At 45.4% G+C, this 21,214-nt stretch overlaps 1 protein-coding gene across 6 annotated transcripts in view; it reads right to left on the reverse strand.

Annotated features, from left to right (window-relative positions):
* The window catches only part of CACNA1E (calcium voltage-gated channel subunit alpha1 E), a 675,786-nt gene that overhangs the window by 85,463 nt on the left and 569,109 nt on the right, over nucleotides 1–21,214 (reverse strand). For all 6 annotated transcript variants that reach the window (XM_086343500.1, XM_086343501.1, XM_086343503.1 and 3 more), the window contains 10 exons: nucleotides 19,207–19,322; nucleotides 12,487–12,540; nucleotides 11,747–11,836; nucleotides 10,580–10,789; nucleotides 9,689–9,801; nucleotides 7,754–7,866; nucleotides 7,277–7,408; nucleotides 6,738–6,810; nucleotides 5,758–5,875; nucleotides 1,354–1,421 (listed from right to left, as the gene is read on the reverse strand). In XM_086343500.1, coding sequence (XP_086199626.1) covers nucleotides 1,354–1,421; nucleotides 5,758–5,875; nucleotides 6,738–6,810; nucleotides 7,277–7,408; nucleotides 7,754–7,866; nucleotides 9,689–9,801; nucleotides 10,580–10,789; nucleotides 11,747–11,836; nucleotides 12,487–12,540; nucleotides 19,207–19,322 — 1,087 coding nt within the window. The remainder of the gene's footprint in view (nucleotides 1–1,353; nucleotides 1,422–5,757; nucleotides 5,876–6,737; nucleotides 6,811–7,276; nucleotides 7,409–7,753; nucleotides 7,867–9,688; nucleotides 9,802–10,579; nucleotides 10,790–11,746; nucleotides 11,837–12,486; nucleotides 12,541–19,206; nucleotides 19,323–21,214) is intronic.

Here is a 21,214-nt window from a genome sequence, read left to right on the forward strand (position 1 = left end):
CCTCCTGAGACAGCAGCCTCCACAGCCCTGGTGTGGCCAGCTGTTCTGGCCCCCATCCTGCCCCACAGGCCCCCCATATTTCCTCAGGAGAGACTTGAAGGTCTACCCCAAACCCCAGCCCTTGGTGGAGGTGGCCAGGGCTGTAAACGTCAGAGGCCAGAGCTGACACTTCTCGGATGCTCTTCAGTTTCCGGGCGTGATGGAGAAGGACCTTCCAGGCAGAGCTCCTGAGATGAACGCCACAGTCCTCATCACACCCTCTTCCCTGCACAGCTAAGTGACCCCTACCCTGGTGCTCGGGCAGGGATCTCAGCCCCTCACCCACACTCCAGCTTATAAATGTCTTTCTATGTGATGACGGCACGGAAACCCGGTTCAGGTAAAATGACTAGAGCTACTAAGATCGCATATGTTTTCAAAGACTGCTCTGGTTTTTACACACGTCCTTTTGCTTCATCCTTGCTGTCCTCCTAAGAGGTATGCAAGGCAGATATAGCATTCCCCCCCCCCTTTTTTTTACAGATGAAGGAAGCAACACTAATAGAGACCAGGGGTCATGCCTAAGCTAAAAGGGCCAGTAAGGGACAGATGTGTGACTCACAGCCAGCTTTTCAGCTACAAGAGCTTACCCTGTCTGCAGGTAAGAAGACCCTTGAGAATGCAGAGAAGAGCAGGTAACCCTCAAGGAATACATGGAAAAAGCTCATAAACATCACTAGGATGCTATGGATTTTGCCTTAAACCAAATTTGTATTATGCGGGGAGAAGGTTTCACTCATCTCCCCAGACAATCCCACTGCAATTTTATTGCCTCTACCCCTGAAGACATGACTCAGAGGAAAGAAAGGAACTGTACTTTGAGAAATATGGTGTCTGGCTTCTTTGAAACTCACGGAAACTTCCCCCAAGATGAAGTGAGCACTGGAATACCCCAACAGCCACAGTCCTGGACCCTCTCACCCTCAAACCCAGAAGGGTGAAGGCACATGATTGAGGTCACACAGCCACAGGTCACAGGAGCAGAGGTGGAACTTAAATCCAAGACTCTGGTGTTTTCTCTATTTTCCAAGTCACAAGCCTGCAAAGGCTATCTTTGAGAGTCTGCAGTGACTAAGTGATCATCCTCAATATCCAATGAGAGACCCCATCTGGTCCAAGGCTCAGCAAACTCAGTGAGAGTGAACCAGGCTCCCTTCGTGGACACATGTAGCTCTCCGGGTGTCCATGAGCTCCCAGAAGGGGCCTTCCCTGCAGGCCCGAGACAGGCAGTGCAGGCTTCTGGATGTAGCCCCAAAGCCTAGTGGGTACCCAATGGCCCAGAGAACCATTAGATCCCTGGAGAATAAGGCTCACCTTGGTCAGCTCCTGGGCATTGGCCAGATTGTCCACAGCGATGGCCAAGAACACATTCAGCAGTGTGTCTGGGGCAATGAGTTAAGGATGGGCAAGTAAGAAAAGCAAAAGGAGCCCCAGCAAGGCTGAGAAGACATCTCCATGCCTTTCCTGTCTGGAACACCAGCAGGGACAGTCACCCCAAAGAGTCACTTAAGCAGGGACTGTGAGCGGGGGGGGAGAGATATTATGCAGCTCTGTTTGAAGGATAATACGTCTTCTCTCCTTCCACATATCATCTCTTTGTACCAGACAAAGAAATATACCTGAATCAAACCCCCCAGGGAAGGGGCAGATGGAGGGAGGAGGCCTTTGCACAGTTACAGCCTCTAATTACAGCAACATCGAATAGAGAACCACTGAACAAGACGGGTAGGGAACAAGAGGTAGGAGTTCATCTCTCCTTTCCAGGAGGCTAGAATTGAAGCCCAGTCATGCTAGTCTGACCTTAAAGATGAACAACAAAAAAAGAGATTCTACAGACTCATTACTATCTCTCAGTAATGGGATGCTAACATTTCTCAATTTTCTTGTCCTGGGAGGCGCCCATATTTCATTTAACAAAATGTCTCAGGGCACACAAGATCATTATGGAGCCCATTTCTATTCCACGCTCTAACCTCAGACGTCCCAATTTTCCAATTATCCTCGAGGCTCATGTGTTATGGAACATACATCTGTTTTAGCACAAAAGTCCAGGTCTGATTACCCTTAGAGCAACAGGAAAATTAAGGTGCTGCTATTACGGCAAACTGACCTACCATTTCTGTGACTCACTGCCTAGCTTTCTGTATATGGGTTTCTCGTGTTTGTATATAGTCTGCTCTGACCCTTAGAAGTTTTCAGAGCAGAAAACTTAGAGGAACATCTATGCTCCGTGAGACTGTGCAAAAGGCAAAAAATACATCTGCAACACATGGCTGTCCCCTTTTCACTTGAGTGATCTCAATTCAAGACAAGTCCCACTTGCCCAAAACATCATGTAGAAGTTTCTGGTCTGTGGAATATTCAAGTAAACGATCTCATTTTACTATTTACAACTAATGAAGGACATAGATATTGTTTCCTCTTTTCAGATGTGAAAACTAGAAGTTCAGAGAGGTTAAGTGACTTTCCCAAGGCCACACAGCTGGTAAGCAGAGCTGCTGGGATTAAAACCTAAATCTTCCTTGTCTAGATCCCAAGACTAGTCATGGGTTTGGGAATTAAATGCACTTTTTTTCTAGTCTCCCATTATAATTTAGTAATTGACTTTGATCAACTTATTTCCTCTAAGATTTGTAAGGTAAGGATTAGATGAAATAGTGCCAAAAACCATTTAGTATGAGGTTTTATGAATAGCACAAGTATGATAAACGCTAGCTATGCTCAGCAGTATGAGCATTAATCACAGTACTGAGAAGAGAAGCGAAAAGCAAAGGAGAAAAGGAAAGATATAAGCATCTGAATGCAGAATTCCAAAGAATAGCAAGAAGAGATAAGAAAGCCTTCCTCAGTGATCAATGCAAAGAAATAGAGGAAAACAACAGAATGGGAAAGACTAGAGATCTCTTCAAGAAAACCAGAGATCCCAAGGGGACATTTCATGCAAAGATGGGCTCGAAAAAGGACAGAAATGGTATGGACCTAACAGAAGCAGAAGATATTAAGAAGAGGTGGCAAGAGTACACAGAAGAACTGTACAAAAAAGATCTTCACAGCCCAGATAATCACGATGGTGTGATCAATGACCTAGAGCCAGACATCCTGGAATGTGAAGTCAAGTGGGCCTTGGAAAGCATCACTATGAACAAAGCTAGTGGAGGTGATGGAATTCCAGTTGAGCTATTTCAAATCCTGAAAGAGGATGCTGTGAAAGTGCTGCACTCAATATGCCAGCAAATTTGGAAAACTCAGCAGTGGCCACAGGACTAGAAAAGGTCAGTTTTCATTCCGATCCCAAAGAAAGGCAATGCCAAAGAATGCTCAAACTACCACACAATTGCACTCATCTCACATGCTAGTAAAGTAATGCTCAAAATTCTCCAAGCCAGGCTTCATCAATATGTGAACTGTGAAATTCCTGATGTTCAAGCTGGTTTTAGAAAAGGCAGAGGAACCAGAGATCAAATTGCCAACATCTGCTGGATCATGGAAAAAGCAAGAGAGTTTCAGAAAAACATCTATTTCTGCTTTATTGACTATGCCAAAGCCTTTGACTGTGTGGATCACAATAAACTATGGGAAATTCTGAAAGAGATGGGAATACCAGACCACCTGACCTGCCTCTTGAGAAATCTATATGCAGGTCAGGAAGCAACAGTTAGAACTGGACATGGAACAACATACTGGTTCCAAATAGGAAAAGGAGTATGTCAAGGCTGTATATTGTCACCCTGCTTATTTAACTTATATGCAGAGTACATCATGAGAAACTCTGGACTGGAAGAAACACAAGCTGGAATCAAGATTGCCGGGAGAAATATCAATAACCTCAGATATGCAGATGACACCACCCTTACGGCAGAAAGTGAAGAGGAACTCAAAAGCCTCTTGATGAAAGTGAAAGTGGAGAGTGAAAAAGGTGGCTTAAAGCTCAACATTCAGAAAACGAAGATCATGGCATCCAGTCCCATCACTTCATGGGAAATAGATGGGGAAACAGTGGAAACAGTGTCAGACTTTATTTTTTGGGGCTCCAAAAATCACTGCAGATGGTGACTGAAGCCATGAAATTAAAAGATGCTTACTCCTTGGAAGGAAAGTTATGTCCAACCTGGATAGCATATTCAAAAGCAGAGACATTACTTTGCCAACAAAGGTTTGTCTGGTCAAGGCTATGGTTTTTCCTGTGGTCATGTATGGATGTGAGAGTTGGACTGTGAAGAAGGCTGAGCGCCGAAGAATTGATGCTTTTGAACTGTGGTGTTGGAGAAGACTCTTGAGAGTCCCTTGGACTGTAAGGAGATCCAACCAGTCCGTTCTGAAGGAGCTCAGCCCTGGGATTTCTTTGGAAGGAATGATGCTGAAGCTGAAACTCCAGTACTTTGGCCACCTCATGTGAAGAGTTGACTCATTGGAAAAGACTCTAATGCTGGAGGGATTGGGGGCAGGAGGAGAAGGGGATGACAGAGGATGAGATGGCTGGATGGCATCACTGACTCGATAGACATGAGTCTGAGTGAACTCCAGGAGTTGGTGATGGACAGGGAGGCCTGGCGTGCTGAGATTCATGGGGTCACAAAGAGTCGGACACAACTGAGCGACTGAACTGAACTGAATATTTTTGAGAACTTATTAGGTGGAAGGCTCTGTTCTCTGTTAACATAGAGAACTACCATATGATCCAGAAATCCCACTCCTGGACACATATCTGAAGAAAACCATAATTTGAAAAGATACATGCACCCTGATGTTCATTGCAGCACTATTTACAATAACCAAGACATGGAAGCAACCTAAACGTCCATCAACAGATGAATGGATAAAGAAGACATAGGACATTTATACAGTGGAATATCAGTCAGCAATAAGAACTAATGAACTAATGACGTGCAGCAACGTGGATAGACCGACAGAACATCATCCTAAGTGAAGTGAGCCAGACAAAGGCAATGCTGTCGCCTATATGTGGAATCTTAAAAAAAAGATACAAATGAAGTTATACACAGAAAAAAAGTAGACCCATGGACATAGAAAACAAACTCACGGTTACTATTATTGAAAGGGAAAGAAGGGAAGGTATAAATTAGGAGTTTAGGATTAACATACATCCATTACTATAAATAAAACAGAAAACCAACAAAGACCTACTGTATAGCACCCACAACCATACTTGATATTTTGTAATAACCTATAAAAGAAAAGAGTCTGAAAAAGAATATATATATATGTATAATTGAAACATTTTTCTGTAACCTAAAATTAATACAACATTGTAGATCTACTATACTTAAACAAAAATAAATGTTTAAGTAAAAAAAAAAAACATATAATTAATTCATTAATATTATAATCCGGTTATTACTATTTCAGCCTATAGTGATCTCTGTCCTCTCTTATTTTCCCCAGTTCATAGTCCTTCCAATTATTTACTGTAACAGACTCACATGACTTTATCTGTGATGATAATCTGATAACCTGGATGTTATGATATATGATAACTGGGATGATACTCTATCTTATTTATACTCATCTTTTACCCAAATAGCAAATGTTCCTTAAGAGCAGGATCCTGGTTTCTCTTAGTACACCTAACACTGTCTACCCCGTTGCTACCCGCCCTCTACTATCACCAGCATCACCACCACCACCACCACTACCACCTCCTCCTCCTCACATGCTGGTCTAGGCCAGCAGAATAGAGAAGCATTTTAAAAAGGATACAGTTTCCAAACAAGGTGAGCACAATGAAATAGATCGCAGACCACATGCCCGAGCTGACCCCACCCTGGGAGCGGATCCCGTTGTACATCACCTCATTCCAGTCCTCACCCGTCAGGATCTACGCAAAGCAATCAACAGGCAAATTAGAGCCCTGGGTTGGATGAGAAAATGGGGTCAATGGAAAGGGGAAAATTCTGAGTCTGGGTTTTTTCCATTTACCCTCTTGTCAGGGAGGAAAAAAAGTCACACCCAGGAATAATCCTCAATTGCCTTCTGATATGTAAGAGAATTTTAGCCATTGAAAATGGAAGAAGAATATCAAAAGGAAAAGTTCTATTCCTCAAAACGTAGAATCTCCGGTCTCCCATCCCACACCTCAGCTTTGCCAAGCCTACGGGAAACACACAGATCAGGTGGTTCAGGCACTGATGGATCATCTTCTGGAGCTGCCAAGATACAGCTCCTGAGGCAGCAGCACTGCTGGAAAGAGCCTCAAGGGCTCCAGTTCCAGAAAACTGAGTTCTGGTTCAGTCTCATATTCTGGCTAAATAGAGTTCTCCTTTAGCTCTTAAGCATCACCAGTTTTAAGTTTCCTCCCATGATTAAAAAAAAAAAGAAAAAAGGATTGGATGGGGGTGGAAAAGATTCTTCATTAAATGGACATGTAAGTTAGAAAGTACTTCAAATTTCATAAAACCAGAAATGTGATGTTACTGAATGTCTTTGACTTAACATCTCTTGCAAACTCACACATGTAGGGAGAAGGCCAACGAGATCATCACAACAGAGCTCTTTTATTATTCGTTAACAGAGCTATAGAAATCCTAGGAATTACAGTGGTGATGACTACTCAATAAGCAAAAGTAGTAAGTACTGTCTGAGAGGAGCCTGGAGAGGAAAGGGAGGACTCTTTTACAACATCATCACCTTGAAGGATGTGCACCAAGGGATCCCAAGTAACATTTTTAACATCCTCATACCTGGAATACAGTCATGATGGCTGCAGGGAAGGTGTCAAAGTTTGCGGAAGGAGTCCCATCATTAAAGTTGAACCTGAAAAGGAGATTCAGAGAGAATGAAATGAAAATCTCACACCAAGTTTTCCCTTCTCAAAATTATGCCATTTTCATCACCCCTTTCCCCTTTCTTCACATCCCTGTCTTCCCTACTCTCCTCCCATTCCAGTAACTTACGAAGATGGTTTTAGTGATTACTACCGGGAACTGTGCACTTGAAGGGCACTGGTGATGGGATCTGGATTTATCTTGACTCACAAGACCCCAAGCTGCTCCTTTCAGGGGCAGCTCCAAAGGGAGAGGTCCCCTCAATAAGAACCCCGTATGGTGTGGAAGGATTAAAAACAGAGACATTCGTTTCACACATAAGGTGCATGGTTGATTTGGGCCATGGACAAGAACAAACACATGGTAATATGGTGAACAAACTGGTGACCCCAGAGCTCACAGGATGAAGATGAGGTTTTGAGGCTGCTTTGGCTGGAAACTTCATTGGTGCTTACCTGCCCCCAAACAGCTGCATTCCTAGCAGAGCAAAGACAACAATGAAGAGGAAAAGGAGGAAGAGTAAACTGATGATAGACTTCATGGAACTCATCAAGGAGACCACCAAATTCCGGAGGGATGCCCAATACCTACAAAAACCCAGACAGCGTTATGGCAGTGAACCGGATACCAAATTACCCCCAGGCCCAGTTGGGCATCTGCCTGGAGACCTATGAGTTAAGCTGCATCTGGATACTTGTAGGAAGGAGAGATGGAGCAATAATGTGGCTTCCCTTGGGGAGGTGGCACAGGAGCTGGCACTCAGGCATTTTCCCGGGTTTGGTCTTTGGAGACGGAAGAGAAGCTGAAGCGTGGAGTAGAAAGTGGGGTGAGGAAAGGGATCCTGTGGTGAGGATGTAACGCAATATAATGTGGCAGAGAGGAGCTTCCACGCCCAGGGGTGGTTGGGAAGAGTCTAGCTTCTAATCACTTACTTGGTTATTTTAAATATTCTTAGAAGCCGGAGAGCTCGCAGGACACTGATTCCGAAAGATGTACCAGGTCTGAAGATGGCCCAGACTACTTCAAAGATGCTGCCCACTGTGACCTAAAGAGCCAAAGCCAGCCACAGTGAGAAGAAAAGGCAAAGGGGGGAGGAGGAGGAGGGGGAGGAGGGATTCCTCAATCAACAGTTCTCATTGGGCTATTTTGAAGTTAAACCTTTCCCTCCCCACTCTTCCTCCCTCCAATCTTCTTCAAAAGTCGCTCAGTCCTGTCTGACTCTTTGCAACCCCGTGAACTATACAGTCCATGGAATTTCCCAGGCCACAATACTGGAGTGGGTAGCCGTGCCCTTTTCCAGGGGATCTTCCTAATCCAGGGATTGAGCCCAGGTCTCCCACACTGCAGGCGGATTCTTTACCAGTAGAGCCACCAGGGAAGCCCATCTCCAACAGGACCACCTATTTGTGAAGGTTGCCAAGGAAAAATGAGACTCTACCACTTCTCTCCCCACTCTCCTCGCTAAACTTCCTCCTTCATACTGTAGATTGTTTTACCAACTGCTCTGTCTTTCCTGAAAACTACAAGTCATTCACCACTTCTGCATAGATTTGACAGCTGTACTGTTCTTATTAAAACACCTTGAACAGACAGACAGAAGTGCAGTCCTCAAACAAGAAAACAAATTTAAATGAATACAGGTTGCTTTCCAATAGAAAAACTTCTGAGAAGGTCCACATTCTCTCACTGGCCTAGAATTTAGTGCTAACAAGAATATTTCAGTCACCTGTGCATGAAATGCCTTTCAGTCACTCAGGCCCCACACACCTGGATGTGATGGTACTAATTATGGCATAGAATCTGATTGCTATAGGAAGCAGCAATGTCAAATTAGCCATTCAATTTGTTTTATGTTTTAATTATATGTTTATTGAAGGTCTAATACATTCCCCACATTGCACTAGGAGAAATAACAGAATTTAATCCTCGCAGCAATGCTGAAAAGTATGTACATAAGGGAACTAAGATAAAAATGGTCTTTCACTAGTTCTTATGCCTGAAAATTGCCTCTACCCAGAAGCATATGTTCCAAGTTAAAATGCAGGTTGGCAAGTGCTCAAAATCGTTAGCACCTAACTGGAGATTTGGCAGAAAAAGAAGTGGGTTTGGCAGGAGGAGAGGTGGTTCAGGAACCCAAAGTTTTGCAACCTAGTTCTGCTGCTAGCTGGCTGTGTGAACTTGCACACGAGGTCCCCTGTTGACTCATGTGTAAATGGGTAGCCTAATTCCCAATGCTTCACATCGTGGGCAGGACTGAAAGTGACAGAGGAGAAAAATGCATGTGAAAGCACCTTGAAGAGCATTGATAATGCACACATTTATGTGTCATTATTATTTAGGAATGTGGACACTGGGTGAAGTCTATGTGGGGACTTGCTAATATAAGAGGGTGTGTGTGCATATGAGTATGAATGTTTAAGGGTGTATCTAGATAATTTTCTCAATTTTAAACTGAACTAAAAAATAAATATATTTGTTTCTCAGTTTTGATCAAACCACTTTCCGGAAACAAGTCTTTTGTTCTTCTCTCCCAGGCTTCCTCCAAGGTAATAAGCAGTTCAAAATTCTGGCTATGGGGAGCTTTGTAAAATTTACTGAGCTATATACACTGAAGTGTTTACTCTCTGGTGTGCGTGTTACACATTTCAGTAAAAACATTAAAAATAAAAGAGCATTTCAAAAACCCAAACAAATCCTCGTACGGCAAGTGTTCACTCATTCCTGACCTCCCTTTGGCTAATCCTATCTATCCTCCTTTAATAAATTCTGATTTCAAGGCTCCATGCTGAGCCCCGGAGCAAGGTGCTTATCTCAAACCACAGCATAGCAACCCCAGGCAGAAAGATGGGCGGCTCCAGGGCACTTACCCCAAAGTCAAAGCAGTTGAAGGAAGAGTGAAAATAAAGGCGAGGCCCCATGCCGTACATCTTCAGGGACATCTCTAGAAGGAAGAGCCCCAGAAACAGAAACTCTGCATAGTCTGAAAGCATTAAAGGCAGAAGCATTGGTTGCATGGACAGCATGGGTTCCTGTCCTCCCCGACCCCTCCCCACCACCTACGGAGGAGCCCTCAAGAGCAGCGGGACCCACATGGGCAGGACAGTCAGTGACCACGGGCCAGGTCAGTGCCAGGCAAAACCTCTCTCCTTGTCTGAACACACTCAGGCCCAGACTGAGTCCCAGCACACTCCACAGGTCAGCTCTGCTCTCTTCTGACAGGTGGGTTTGTCACTGCCATTTATGTGGCAGATGGCTTTCAGGAGACAGAAAGGGCTTAAGCATGGCTTTGATGAAAGAGCTGGATTTAGTCTTCACACACCCAGCTGTGACAGCCTCCAGGAGACTCACCCGCACCCTGGGGCAGCCTTACCAAGGGCTGACCTGTACAGGTTTCCTTTCTGGTCTGCTGAAAGTATCCATTTCCCTAAGAACTTGCCCCTAGGACTTGGGTGACCAAGACTCCCTAATCCCTGAGCCTCCTGAAGGCACTAAGTGAAGGCCCTGGATTATGCAAGGTGTAACACTATGTTGTTGACTCATCACTGAAGATTTATTTATCCGATTCAATAATGAATGACAGCTGGAAACAGTCATGGGATAATCCCTGAGGACAACTCTGGCCTCGGCCACAACGTGGCAGAGAGGCAGAACTCTGGGCGGGCAGAACCACTGCCAAGCCCACGTGACACCTTGCTCTCTTGACATTCACACACCAATCGAGCGGCAGCTGTGAGAGCCAGCAGTCAGCATCCACTTACAGAGAAGGTGGGTGAGCCACTGGGGCTGGTTGTGGTGGACAATGGCCACACAGGCAGTGTTGAGAGCCACCAGGCTCAGCACGATCCAGTAGAAGACCTGGGACTTAACCATGTGGCGGATAGAGATCCGCAAAAGTCGCTCCTTGTGCCGGAAATAGGAGGCCCCGTCCACCTTGGCGCTCTTGATGCTGGCTCGGGCGAGAGGTGTGCCTAGCAAGGGAGAAGGAAGGAGGAAGAATGAGGCTGCAAAAGAGGTCACCCTCCATGACAAAGGGGCATTCATAGGTCCAGGTGGGCAGCTCTGGTCCCAGGGCTAGGGGACTTCCCCGTTGCAGACCCTGGGGCAGCCCCATGTTATGAGCTAAGAGTTTCCACAGCGCAGCAGGGAATTCTGCTTTTCCTCTGGGCACTCTTGGTCCTAGGAAATGGAAGGATGCCCCGGGGCAGGATAGCAGGCATCCAGCCGGTATCTTGAATTCTAATAGGATCCTGTTTATGTTTGTAACAGATTGAGCTTTTCTTTTTAAATATGCTTCAGGCACTGGAATCATTCTGCTGCATTTGTGATTTTTCTACCCCTGGCAACCTGAAGCAGTGATGAGCTCTGTACGCCTCTTCTGCCTTTCAGGATGAAGTCAAGACCCTTCCCTTTTTTTCTGAATAAGAAAAGTCTGCTATCGGCCAGGCTAAGAGAACCTCGGATGGAACAGCAGGCAAGTTATAGGGTTGTCAGTGGGAATCTGTTTAAGCATCACATGGAAGCAGGTGATGCAAGTAGGTAGATGTTACTATGATTAAGCAAATGATTGCAGTTTCTCATATGGGCCTCCTCAGTGAACAATATCCCAAAGTGGGTGCTCATTAGCACATCCAGGAGAGAGGATACACACGCTGAAGAGATACATCTGCCACACTTGAAGAATCTGGGTTGGATTCTTGGCCCCAAACCCCGTGTTTCACATAAACATTATCCCTTGGTCCATTTTTTTTTTTTCTTCTTTAAGTCACTGTTGATGAGATTAGATTCCAGTGCCTTTCCCTAATTACATCCCAAAGTTCTGGATTCTCTGGGCTCCCCTCCTCCTTGTGGCGTTTCTCCTAAGATAGGATGCTCCCTTTCACGGGAGGTTCAGAGCAGTGAAAGATGATCCGACAACCTCCACTCACCCACAGAGGAGATGTCCACGCAGTGCTCATCGCTGGAGTCCCGTGCCATGGCCTCGGTCCGGCTCCTTTTGATGGTTGCCCTCCGAAGCACTACACCAGGGAAGCGAGAGGCAGAGAGAGGACATGAGAACCACCGGATCAGTTTGGTCAAAACAGGACTGTGGCCTAGAGGCACCTGTGACACAGGCGCCTGCCTTTAAATACCCGAATCAGGGTGAGAGAAGTGGCAAACGTCTACAGAAATGCGGCTCCCCTGCTCAGCAGCGCCTCTGACACACGAGGCTCTTGAATCCCATGCAACAAGGCTCCTGACTCCTTGCGGGAGCTCTTCTAAACGCAGTAGGTAAACAGGCACCCTGTATCTATTTGTTCTGGCTCTTCATAAACAATGTCACTTCTTGCCAGTGAAAGTGGTCCCAAGATGCCCCCCGCAAACTGTCAAAGAAGATCCGTTTCTGAACCACTGGTTGTATGATGGCCTTTTCATTGCCCATTATCAATCACACGCCCTGGAACAAAACAACTCTTGGATTTCATTTTCATCACTTTAAAAAGCATTTAAACTCATGACTCAATTCCCTTCCTTTTAAAGCATGAGGGATTTTATGACAGAGAGACTCGCATTTCAAATCCCAAAGCACCCCTCTTTTCTTTCTTTCTCCTCTTTTGATCAAGACACATAGCCGCCGCAGATGAGGGGGCAGATGAGAGAGCAATGAGGCCTTGGAGCACTTCCTTACCTTCTAAGGCTGACGTTCCAGCATTTTTGTTTTCTTCAGCAAGCATGACTTCCTCTATATGGAAACAAATGGTTTAGTAAATTATGGGTAAATGCCAAATTATTTTGCGAGATGAAAATCCCTGAGGAACAGCTCTGGCTCCAGGGCAACGTGGAGAGAGAGTGGAGTTCAGAGCTGGTTGCAGGCACCAGCATCAGAAAGACATCAAGGGTCACGGACGAGCATCAAAACAGAAAGGAAGGTCTATGGTGAAGGGGGCACCGGGGGTGATGGGTTAAGACTCAGCTCTTTGTCTGATACACGGTTTAGGAGAATAAACAGCTCTGAGAGCGAGAGTTGATCTTTTTAACTAAAATCCTCCTAAACTGATAAAAATGAAAATTTCCATTTCTGTTTTCTTTTATGCAGGTTCCTTAAAGCTATTCTGGCAACAGGAGTTCCTTAATTTTGCTTGTTTGCAGTAGCCCCCAGGTCATAACACCTCCCCCTCACTCAGAAGATGAGACCACGTTTATGGGGTCCAGCCTACTTCTTTCAGGAAAGGAGCGTAGGAAGATGCTCACCGCCCCTCAAAGAGAGGAGCAGGCTCGTGGGCTTGCTTCTTCTCCCCCCACCATGTCCATCCTGCTTTGTTGAGCAAAGCCTGAGTTGAAGAGGCTTAAGCCCATCATGAAACTGTCCCTGTGACATAATAAACTATAAATATTTGGTTTTTGTTCACCATTCAGGCACAGAGCTTCCAAAGCCCGTGGGACATACTGTCTTTTGTATGCTAATGAGATGACTCACAGAGGGAGAGGCCTAGATAGTGTAAGGAGGGGGGATGGTCACTCAAAAGACACCACCACATGATTAGAAGGTTGTAGCTTTCAGGAGGGGAGAGGGGCTTGACACTATCAGACACCAATGGTCGATGATGCAATCAATCAGGTCTGCACAAGGAAACCTCCATTTAAAACCCTACATGGGGCTTCTCTGGCGGTACAGTGGGCAGGAATCTGCCTGCCAATGCAGGAGACACAGGTTCGATCCCTGGTCGGGGAAGATTCCACACGTCATGGAGTAACTAAAGCCCATGTGCCCCAACTACTGAAGCCCGAAAGACTAGAGCCCGTGCTCCTCAACAAGAGAAGCCACTGCTATGAGAAGCCCACACACCACAACGCGAGTAGCCGCCACTCACTGCAACTAGAAAAAGCGCGAACACAGGAACAAAGACCCAGCACAATCAAAAACAAATAAACAAGTCGTTTTTAAAAAATCAACCAAAACATACCCCTATATGATGGGGCCCAGGTTGCTGATAGGTTGCCCATCAGGGCGCTAGGAGGGTGACATGCCTGGATGTGTGTGTAGCTCTGTCGTTCACCCATTATCCCTGCCCCCTATGTCATACCCTGTGTATCTCTTGAATTTGGCTGTTACTGACTTGTATTCTTCGGAATAAACTGGTGATAGTTTTTTCCTGAGTTCTGTAAGTCATGCTAATGAATTAGCAAATCTGGAACCCTTTGAATTTGTCCTCAGCCAGGAAGAAGTACAGGTCACCTGGGGACCTACTGTGGCTGGTGTGTGAAGGAGAGAGAGGCACATTCGGTGGAGCCCTTCGCTTGTGGGGTCTGCACTCACTTTGGGTGGTGTTTAGTGTCAGAACTGAATTGAATGGCTGGATACTCCACTGGCAATAGAGAGGGAAAGGGCTGGTTGGCGTCAGGATGGCATTATTTGGTTGTTGGCACTTGTAAAACCACCACTCAGTTCCCTGGACTCCCCTCTTGACCTCCCCAGAAGCAGTCCTGTACTCCACAGAGGTGTCATCATGGGTGAGACACTATTTTCTGCCAAGACTTATTAGAATATGCCTCACTAAAGAAGAGAAGCAAAAGGCAAAGGAGAAAGAGAAAGATATCCAATTGAATGCAGAGTTCCAGAGAATAGCAAGGAGAGATAAGAAAGCCTTCTTAAGCAAACAATGAGAAGAAATAGAAGAAAACAATAGAATGGGAAAGACTAGGGATCTCTTCAAGAAAACTGGAGATACCAAGGGAAGTTTCTTTTTTGCATTTCTTGCAAAGATAGGCACAATAAAGGACAAAAATTACAAGACCTAATAGAAGCAGAAGAGATTAAGAAGAGGTGGCAAGAATACACAAAAAAGGCCTTAATGACCTGGATAACCATGATGGTATGGTCACTCATCTAGAGTCAAACATCCTAGAATGTGAAGTGAAGTGGGCCATAGGAACCATTACTATGAACAAAGCTAGTGGAGGTGATGGAATTCTGGCATGAGTTATTTCAAACCATAAAAGATGATGCTGTTAAAATACTGTACTCAATATGCCAGCAAATTTTGAAAACTCAACAGCAGCCATACGACTGGAAAAGATCAGCTTTCATTCCAATACCAAAGAAAGGGAATGTCAAAGAATATTCAAACTACCATACAATTACACTCATTTCTCTTGTTAGCAAGGTAATGCTCAAAATCCTTCAAGCTAGGCTTTAGCAGTACTTGAACTGAGAACTTCCAGATGTACATGCTGAATTTAGAAAAGGCAGAGGAACCAGAGATCAGGTTGCCAACATTCACTGGATCACAGAAAAAGCAAGGGAATTCCAGAAAAACAGCTACCTCTGCTTCACTGAATACATTAAAACCTTTGACTGTGTGGATCACAACAAACTGGAAAATTCTTAAAGAGATGGTAATACCAAACCACCTTACTGTCTCCTGAGAAACCTATAGGCAGGACAAAAAGCAACAGTTAAAACTGGACATGGAACAATGAACTGGTTCCAAATTGGGAAAGCAGTACATCAAAGCTGTGTACTGTCCCCCTGCTTATTTAACTTCTATGCAGAGTACATCATGTGAAATGCCGGGCTGGATGAAGCACAGGCTGGAATCAAGATTGCTAGGAGAAATACCATAACCTCAGATATGCAGATAACACCACTCTAATAGCAGAAAGCAAAGATAAACTAAAGAGCCTCTTGAAGAAGGTGAAAGAGGAGAGCAAAACAGCTGGCTTAAAACTCAACATTCAAAAAACTAAGATCACGGGAACTGCTCCCATCATGACAAATAGATAGGGAAAAAAGTGGAAACAGTGACAGACTTTATTTTCTTGGGCTCCAAAATCACTGAAGATAGTGACTGCAGCCATGAAATTAAAAACTCTTGGTCCTTGAAAGAAAAGCTGTGACAAACCTAGACAGCATATTAAAAAGCAGAGACATCACTTTGCCAACAAAGGTCCATATAGTTAAAGCCATGGTTTTTCCAGGAGTCATGTATGGATGTGAGAGTTGGACCACAATGAAGGCTGAGTGCAGAAGAACTGATGCTTTTGAACTGTGGTGCTGGAGAAGACTCAAGAGTCTTTTGGACTGCAAGAAGATCAAACCAGTCAATCCTAAAGGACATCAACCCTGAATATACATTGGAAGGACTAATGCTGAAGCTCCAGCACTTTGGCCACCTGATGCAAAGAGCCGACTCATTGGAAAAGACCCTGATGCTTGGAAAGATGGAAGGCAGGAGAAAGGGGAGATGAGGTGGTTGGATGGTATCATTGACTCAATGGACATGAATTTGAGCAAACTCCAGGAGATAATGGAGGACAGCGAAGCCTGGTGTGCTTCAGTCCATAGGGTTGCAAAGAGTTGGGCACGACTTAGTGACCGAACAACAAGAACAACATCCCTCAAATGTATCAACAAAACAGACCTTCTGTCGCACAAATAGTGGGATTCTGAGCCCCGTATTGAGAGTGGTGTGGATGAGTTTTCGATCCCCGCTCCTATCTCAGCCATAAGCGAGGGGAGCTGGAAGTGCCAGCAATCATTCCCTAAGATCCCAGCTGCTGGGGATAAGCCTGCAGCAGTTCTATTAAGCAATGGTTTAATTTAAGCACTTCTAACAAGTACAAAGACAAGCATAAAAGGGTAAAGTTATTACCATAATTCCACCTGCATATAAAACTGAGAGTATGTAATGTATTTCCCAGGGAGGGGAACATGATGAGGCTCGGAACGTACCACACAGGGTGGCCATTATAAAGTCATAACATTTAGTCTTCTTTTTTAAGTACAGCCCTCTGGCAAAACTAAGTTAACAGGTTAAGTGCTATTGGTGGGATGCTCCTTGATGTGCACACAGAAGGTTTGAAAGTCACTGACAGCACTGGCTTTTGGAGGCCATCCTTTTAAAATTAGGTACTTGTTAAATACCTCATAGCCACATGAATGACCTCAGCCAGAGAGTCTTTTTCACTCTGCGCAGTGTCTGGGGCTTTTGGGTGGGCAGATTCAAGGACCCCCGAGGCAGGAGGAGGGTGGATGGTGCCATTGAGTACCTCTGGGGAGCGCTCGAGGGCTCCTGATAGGCTGGCACCACCCCTCCCCCAATGTCTTTTGCCAAGTTCGCTTTGGAACTTGCGAGTGTCTTTCCAGGGAAACGTAACCCATATGTCTCTGAATCACTCACGCTCCATTTGTAAAGGAAAGGGCCAGGAAGCACAATTTGACGTCGCAGTGCGTCTTTTTTTCTTAGAAGGAGAAGAGAGCAGGCTTTGCCAACTGGAATAAAGTGGAGCCTTGGAATTCTGCATTATTTTGAAAAGCAGAGCTGCAAAGAGCAATATCCTGAGCCCCCTGACCCTGAAGGGGGCTGTGAGAAGGGCGTGGAGGGTTCTCTTTGGGGTTTGCTGCCAGCCTGCTCACTAGGGTGGTCTGTCAGATGGCTCCCTTGCCCAGGAAGCCAAGGGCAGTTGGGAGGTTTAAGCTGCCAGGCTGGCCTGGAGGCAAATCTGTTGAGTTACTGTTCCCAGAAGAGGGAGAGAAGATTCAAGTCCATGTCCACACAAGAGTCTCAGAGGAGCAAGGATGAAATGGGAGTACAGTCACCACTCCATGGCTCTTGCTTCCAGAAGCAGCAAAGAACTGCAGATAGTCCCAAATGAAGAGTGGCTTTTATTTGGCTTTGGCACGGCACTTCGCATCATACTTGCTCTCTCACCAGATAGATGATCAAATGTCGACTCCTGAGCTGAGACAGCCTGCGTGTGTTGTGGTCAGAACAGGAGTCATAACATCCATCATTCCAAAGCTTAGAGAAGAATAAGGGTCAGGCCACTAAGTACCCAATCCTATTCCAAATTCTTCCCGAGAGATCTCTTTGTGCTCTGCTTTTCTATCAGGAACAGAGCAAAGACGCTGTCACGCTTTTTTTTTTTTTTTAATTAAAAAAAAATGTACTCTTTGTTCAGTAAGAAAATGAAGATATATAACACCAATGCAATGCAACTTTTAAAATAACAAGGAAAGCAAATGTATCCTCTTTACTGACAGATATGGGGTGATTGACGCCCCTCATAAACAGCAGAGCCGCAGTCACTCTTGAGTTTGGAGGCTCTCTGTGGGTTCATAAAATCAGGATAAACCTGGACCTTTCCTCAGGGCTGGGCAACAATTATTCCCAAGGCTGAGCCATGAGCGAGGAGCTGATGACAGCAAGGAACAGGGAAAACCAGTTCTCAGCATCATCTCTTAGCTGCCCTACTGCAGTAGTCTCACTATCCGTCTCCCTGCTCAGGCCTGGGTCTTCCTACTGTCTGTTCTCAATGCAGCAACCACATCTTAAACAGAGCATGTCCCTTCTCTGCTCAAGATCCCCCTGTGGCTCTCACTTGAGTCGCAGGAAAGCTCTGAACTTTACAAGGACCGGTAGAGGTCCTACAGGCTCTGCCGCCTGCTCCCACCATGAGAATGCCTTCATCCCAGCTCCTACCCTCCACTGCTCACACCTCAGGCAGTTTCTGGAGCCCTCTGGGTCTCCTCCCACATTACAGCCAGGACACTGGGTATGCTTCCTTCAGGGCTCCCTGTGGCTCACCCTCTCATCTCCTTCACATCCCTCCCCAAACAGGTCTACCCTGACTCTCCATTTAAAACTGAAACTCACCCTAAACCCCTAACCCTATCTTGATCTGTTTTCATTGTACTTGAAAGTGGAAACTTTTGTCACTCAGTCGTATCCAACTCTTGTGACCCCATGGACTGTATGTAGCTGCCAGGTGCCTCTATTCAGGGGATTTCCCAGGCAAGGATACTGGAGTGGGTAGCCATTTCCTTCTTCAGGGGATCTTCCCAGCTAAGGGATTGAACCCAGGTCTCCTGCATTGCTGGTGGATTCTTTACCATCTAAGCCACCAGGAAAGTGCTTCATTGTACTTATTACCCTATGAAAAATTACTCCTTATTTTGTTCATCACTGCCTTCCCAGCTATAGGGTAATTGAGCTCCACAAGAGTAGAGCTCTGGCTCACTGCTGTACCACAAATGCCTAGAACAGGACTTGGCACAAAGTACGCTCTCAATAAATATCTGTGGACTGAACGGACTATTGTTAGTAGTAACGGTAGTGTGTGAAATGGCATCAGCCCAAACTTAGCTCACGCACTCGGTTATGCGAACTTTTACTCAGTTCACCTTGCTAAAATATCTGTCTCCTGAAAGATGTTTGGTAGAAGAACAAGACTTCAAAGGGAGAAAATGGGACCAGTTGGGAACCCCAAAAGCCAACGAGTCATTTCCAGCTTCTCTCTGCCCTGTTTTAGACTGGCCCTTCGAGCAGAAGTACTGGGAATGGGTACTGGGTAGGTTCCGGATGTCTGTGCAGCCCATCAGCAGCCTCCTCCAGCCCCCAGGTCTTACCTGCTTTGTCTATCCAGGCGCGGTACCCGTTAAGCTCACGCTCGATCTGCTGCTGGCGCCGCAGTTTCATGAAGGCTCTCCGGTTCTCCACTCTCTCTCTCTCTTTGGCAAATTCCCTGCAGACAAAGCAGATAAGATTCACTAGGTTTGGGCAGTGCCATGATCAAAAGAAAGAGTGAAGCAAGCAGGTGAGAGAGTGTTTGAGCAGGCACTGTGTAGACCCCATTCCCTTTGTCCCTGCCTGCAACTATAATCTTAAAATGTTGTACAGAAATGAACTTCGTTCAGCCTCTTGCAGGAAGTCTTCTTGGATCAGTTTCATTTCAGTCAGCACTAAAACTTTCTGCTTGCTCTGTTTTTCTCTTTTTTTTTTTCAATATAAATTATCTTCTTGAAATAAAATGCAATAAAGCTAGAAATCAATATAACAAAAAAACAGCTAGAAAACACTCATATATTTGGAAATGAATGAATACACCATTAAGAAATCCATCAAAGAAAAAAATTAAATAGAAATTAGAAAATAACAATCATACATATAAAACTTGTACTATACGTATATCAGGTTCTTGGAAAGAAACATACTAGAATACTATTTTAAAAAGCTGAAATTAATAACATTTGCATTAATTTCCTTTTTTGTACTTATAAAGGTGAGATTTGGTTTTTAAATTTTACTGGAATATGGTTGCTTTACAATGTTTTTTGCTGTATAGCAAAGTGCCTGATCTCATCTGCTTGCTCTGTTTTGAAAGCTACTGACTTAGTAATGGGACGAGCTAGGTTCCAGAATGCTATATATTATGTGGCTCTGGCTACAACAGAAACTCAACCCTCTGAGGGGTCAAACTATCCTTTATGCTTTTAATAACAACAGTGACTACTGTCTGTTGATTGATGATTATGTGCCAGTCCTATATGAAGTTTTTCATATCCATTAATTCATTTGATCTTCACAATCACCCCATGATGTAAGCACTATTAAAACCCTATTTAACAGATAGGGAAACCAAGGCTTAGGGGAGGGGGGGTCACTTGTCACTTACTGGGGTCTGAACGCTACCCATCAAGCTGGTGGCCTGACCCACTGAGCTTGGTGCTTAGTATGTGCTGCCACTGAAGACCATGACACTGATGCCTTGAAGGGTTGAAATGCTGTTTGATGATGGCTGGTCAAGGTTGAATAAGAAAGGAGAGGGCACACAGCTCCAGAAGAAAGTGGGAGGATGGGGTGGGGTGGAGGGGAAAACAAGACAGGGGGATAAAACCAGCATAAGGGTCAGACGGAAGACACAGCCCCTAACAGGGGACAGAGCCACTCTGCGGCAAAAGACAATTAAAACAAAACAACCCACTAAAGACCCATGGGAAAAAGAAGAGAGAAGAGGAATGAGGACTCCCTGGCAGAGAGGAAGATGGTGAGATTCGATGAGTGAGCAAATGGGGATCATGAAATAGTCACTGGCTAGTAGGCCCCTCCAGATGCCACATTCGCACCAATGCCCTTCTCATCATCAAACACCTGTCCAGCCAGAATACCCCTTGCTAGCACAGTGCCTCCCAGCCACGGCTCATGCACTCTCCTACTCCCCTGAAGGCTGTTCCACTTATTCTCAGGCTCTCCATCAACAAAGAGCAGCAACCTGAAGATAACAGAGCTCAGCACCCACTGAGGGTCCTGCTACCTACTCCCTCATGTCCAGGGAGGAGGAGGGGAACCAGGGGCTAAGGGACATGCCCCAGCCCCAGTGCAGGAGAGGGAGAGGTGCCAGTCTACCGTGAGGCAGGGGGATACCAGTTCGTGCTTGATCTGGCCTCTCCTTCCAAGACAGAGGGGATTCCTTGGGCACAGGCACCTTACAGAGGTCACAATCAGGCTAAAGACACCGGACAAGGCAGACTAGAAGAAGAAATTCTCCTGGACTTGGTGTCAGGTTCAGTGGGTTCTACCAAGGGTGTCTTGGGGGAAGGAAGAGTTGACTAGGAACTGTGACAGTCAGACTTCCTT

Source organism: Bos grunniens, chromosome 16, assembly GCF_055505025.1.
Source record: "Bos grunniens cultivar Pamir isolate PY7600 chromosome 16, Bosgru_T2T1.0, whole genome shotgun sequence".
Taxonomy (NCBI): Eukaryota; Metazoa; Chordata; class Mammalia; order Artiodactyla; family Bovidae; genus Bos; species Bos grunniens.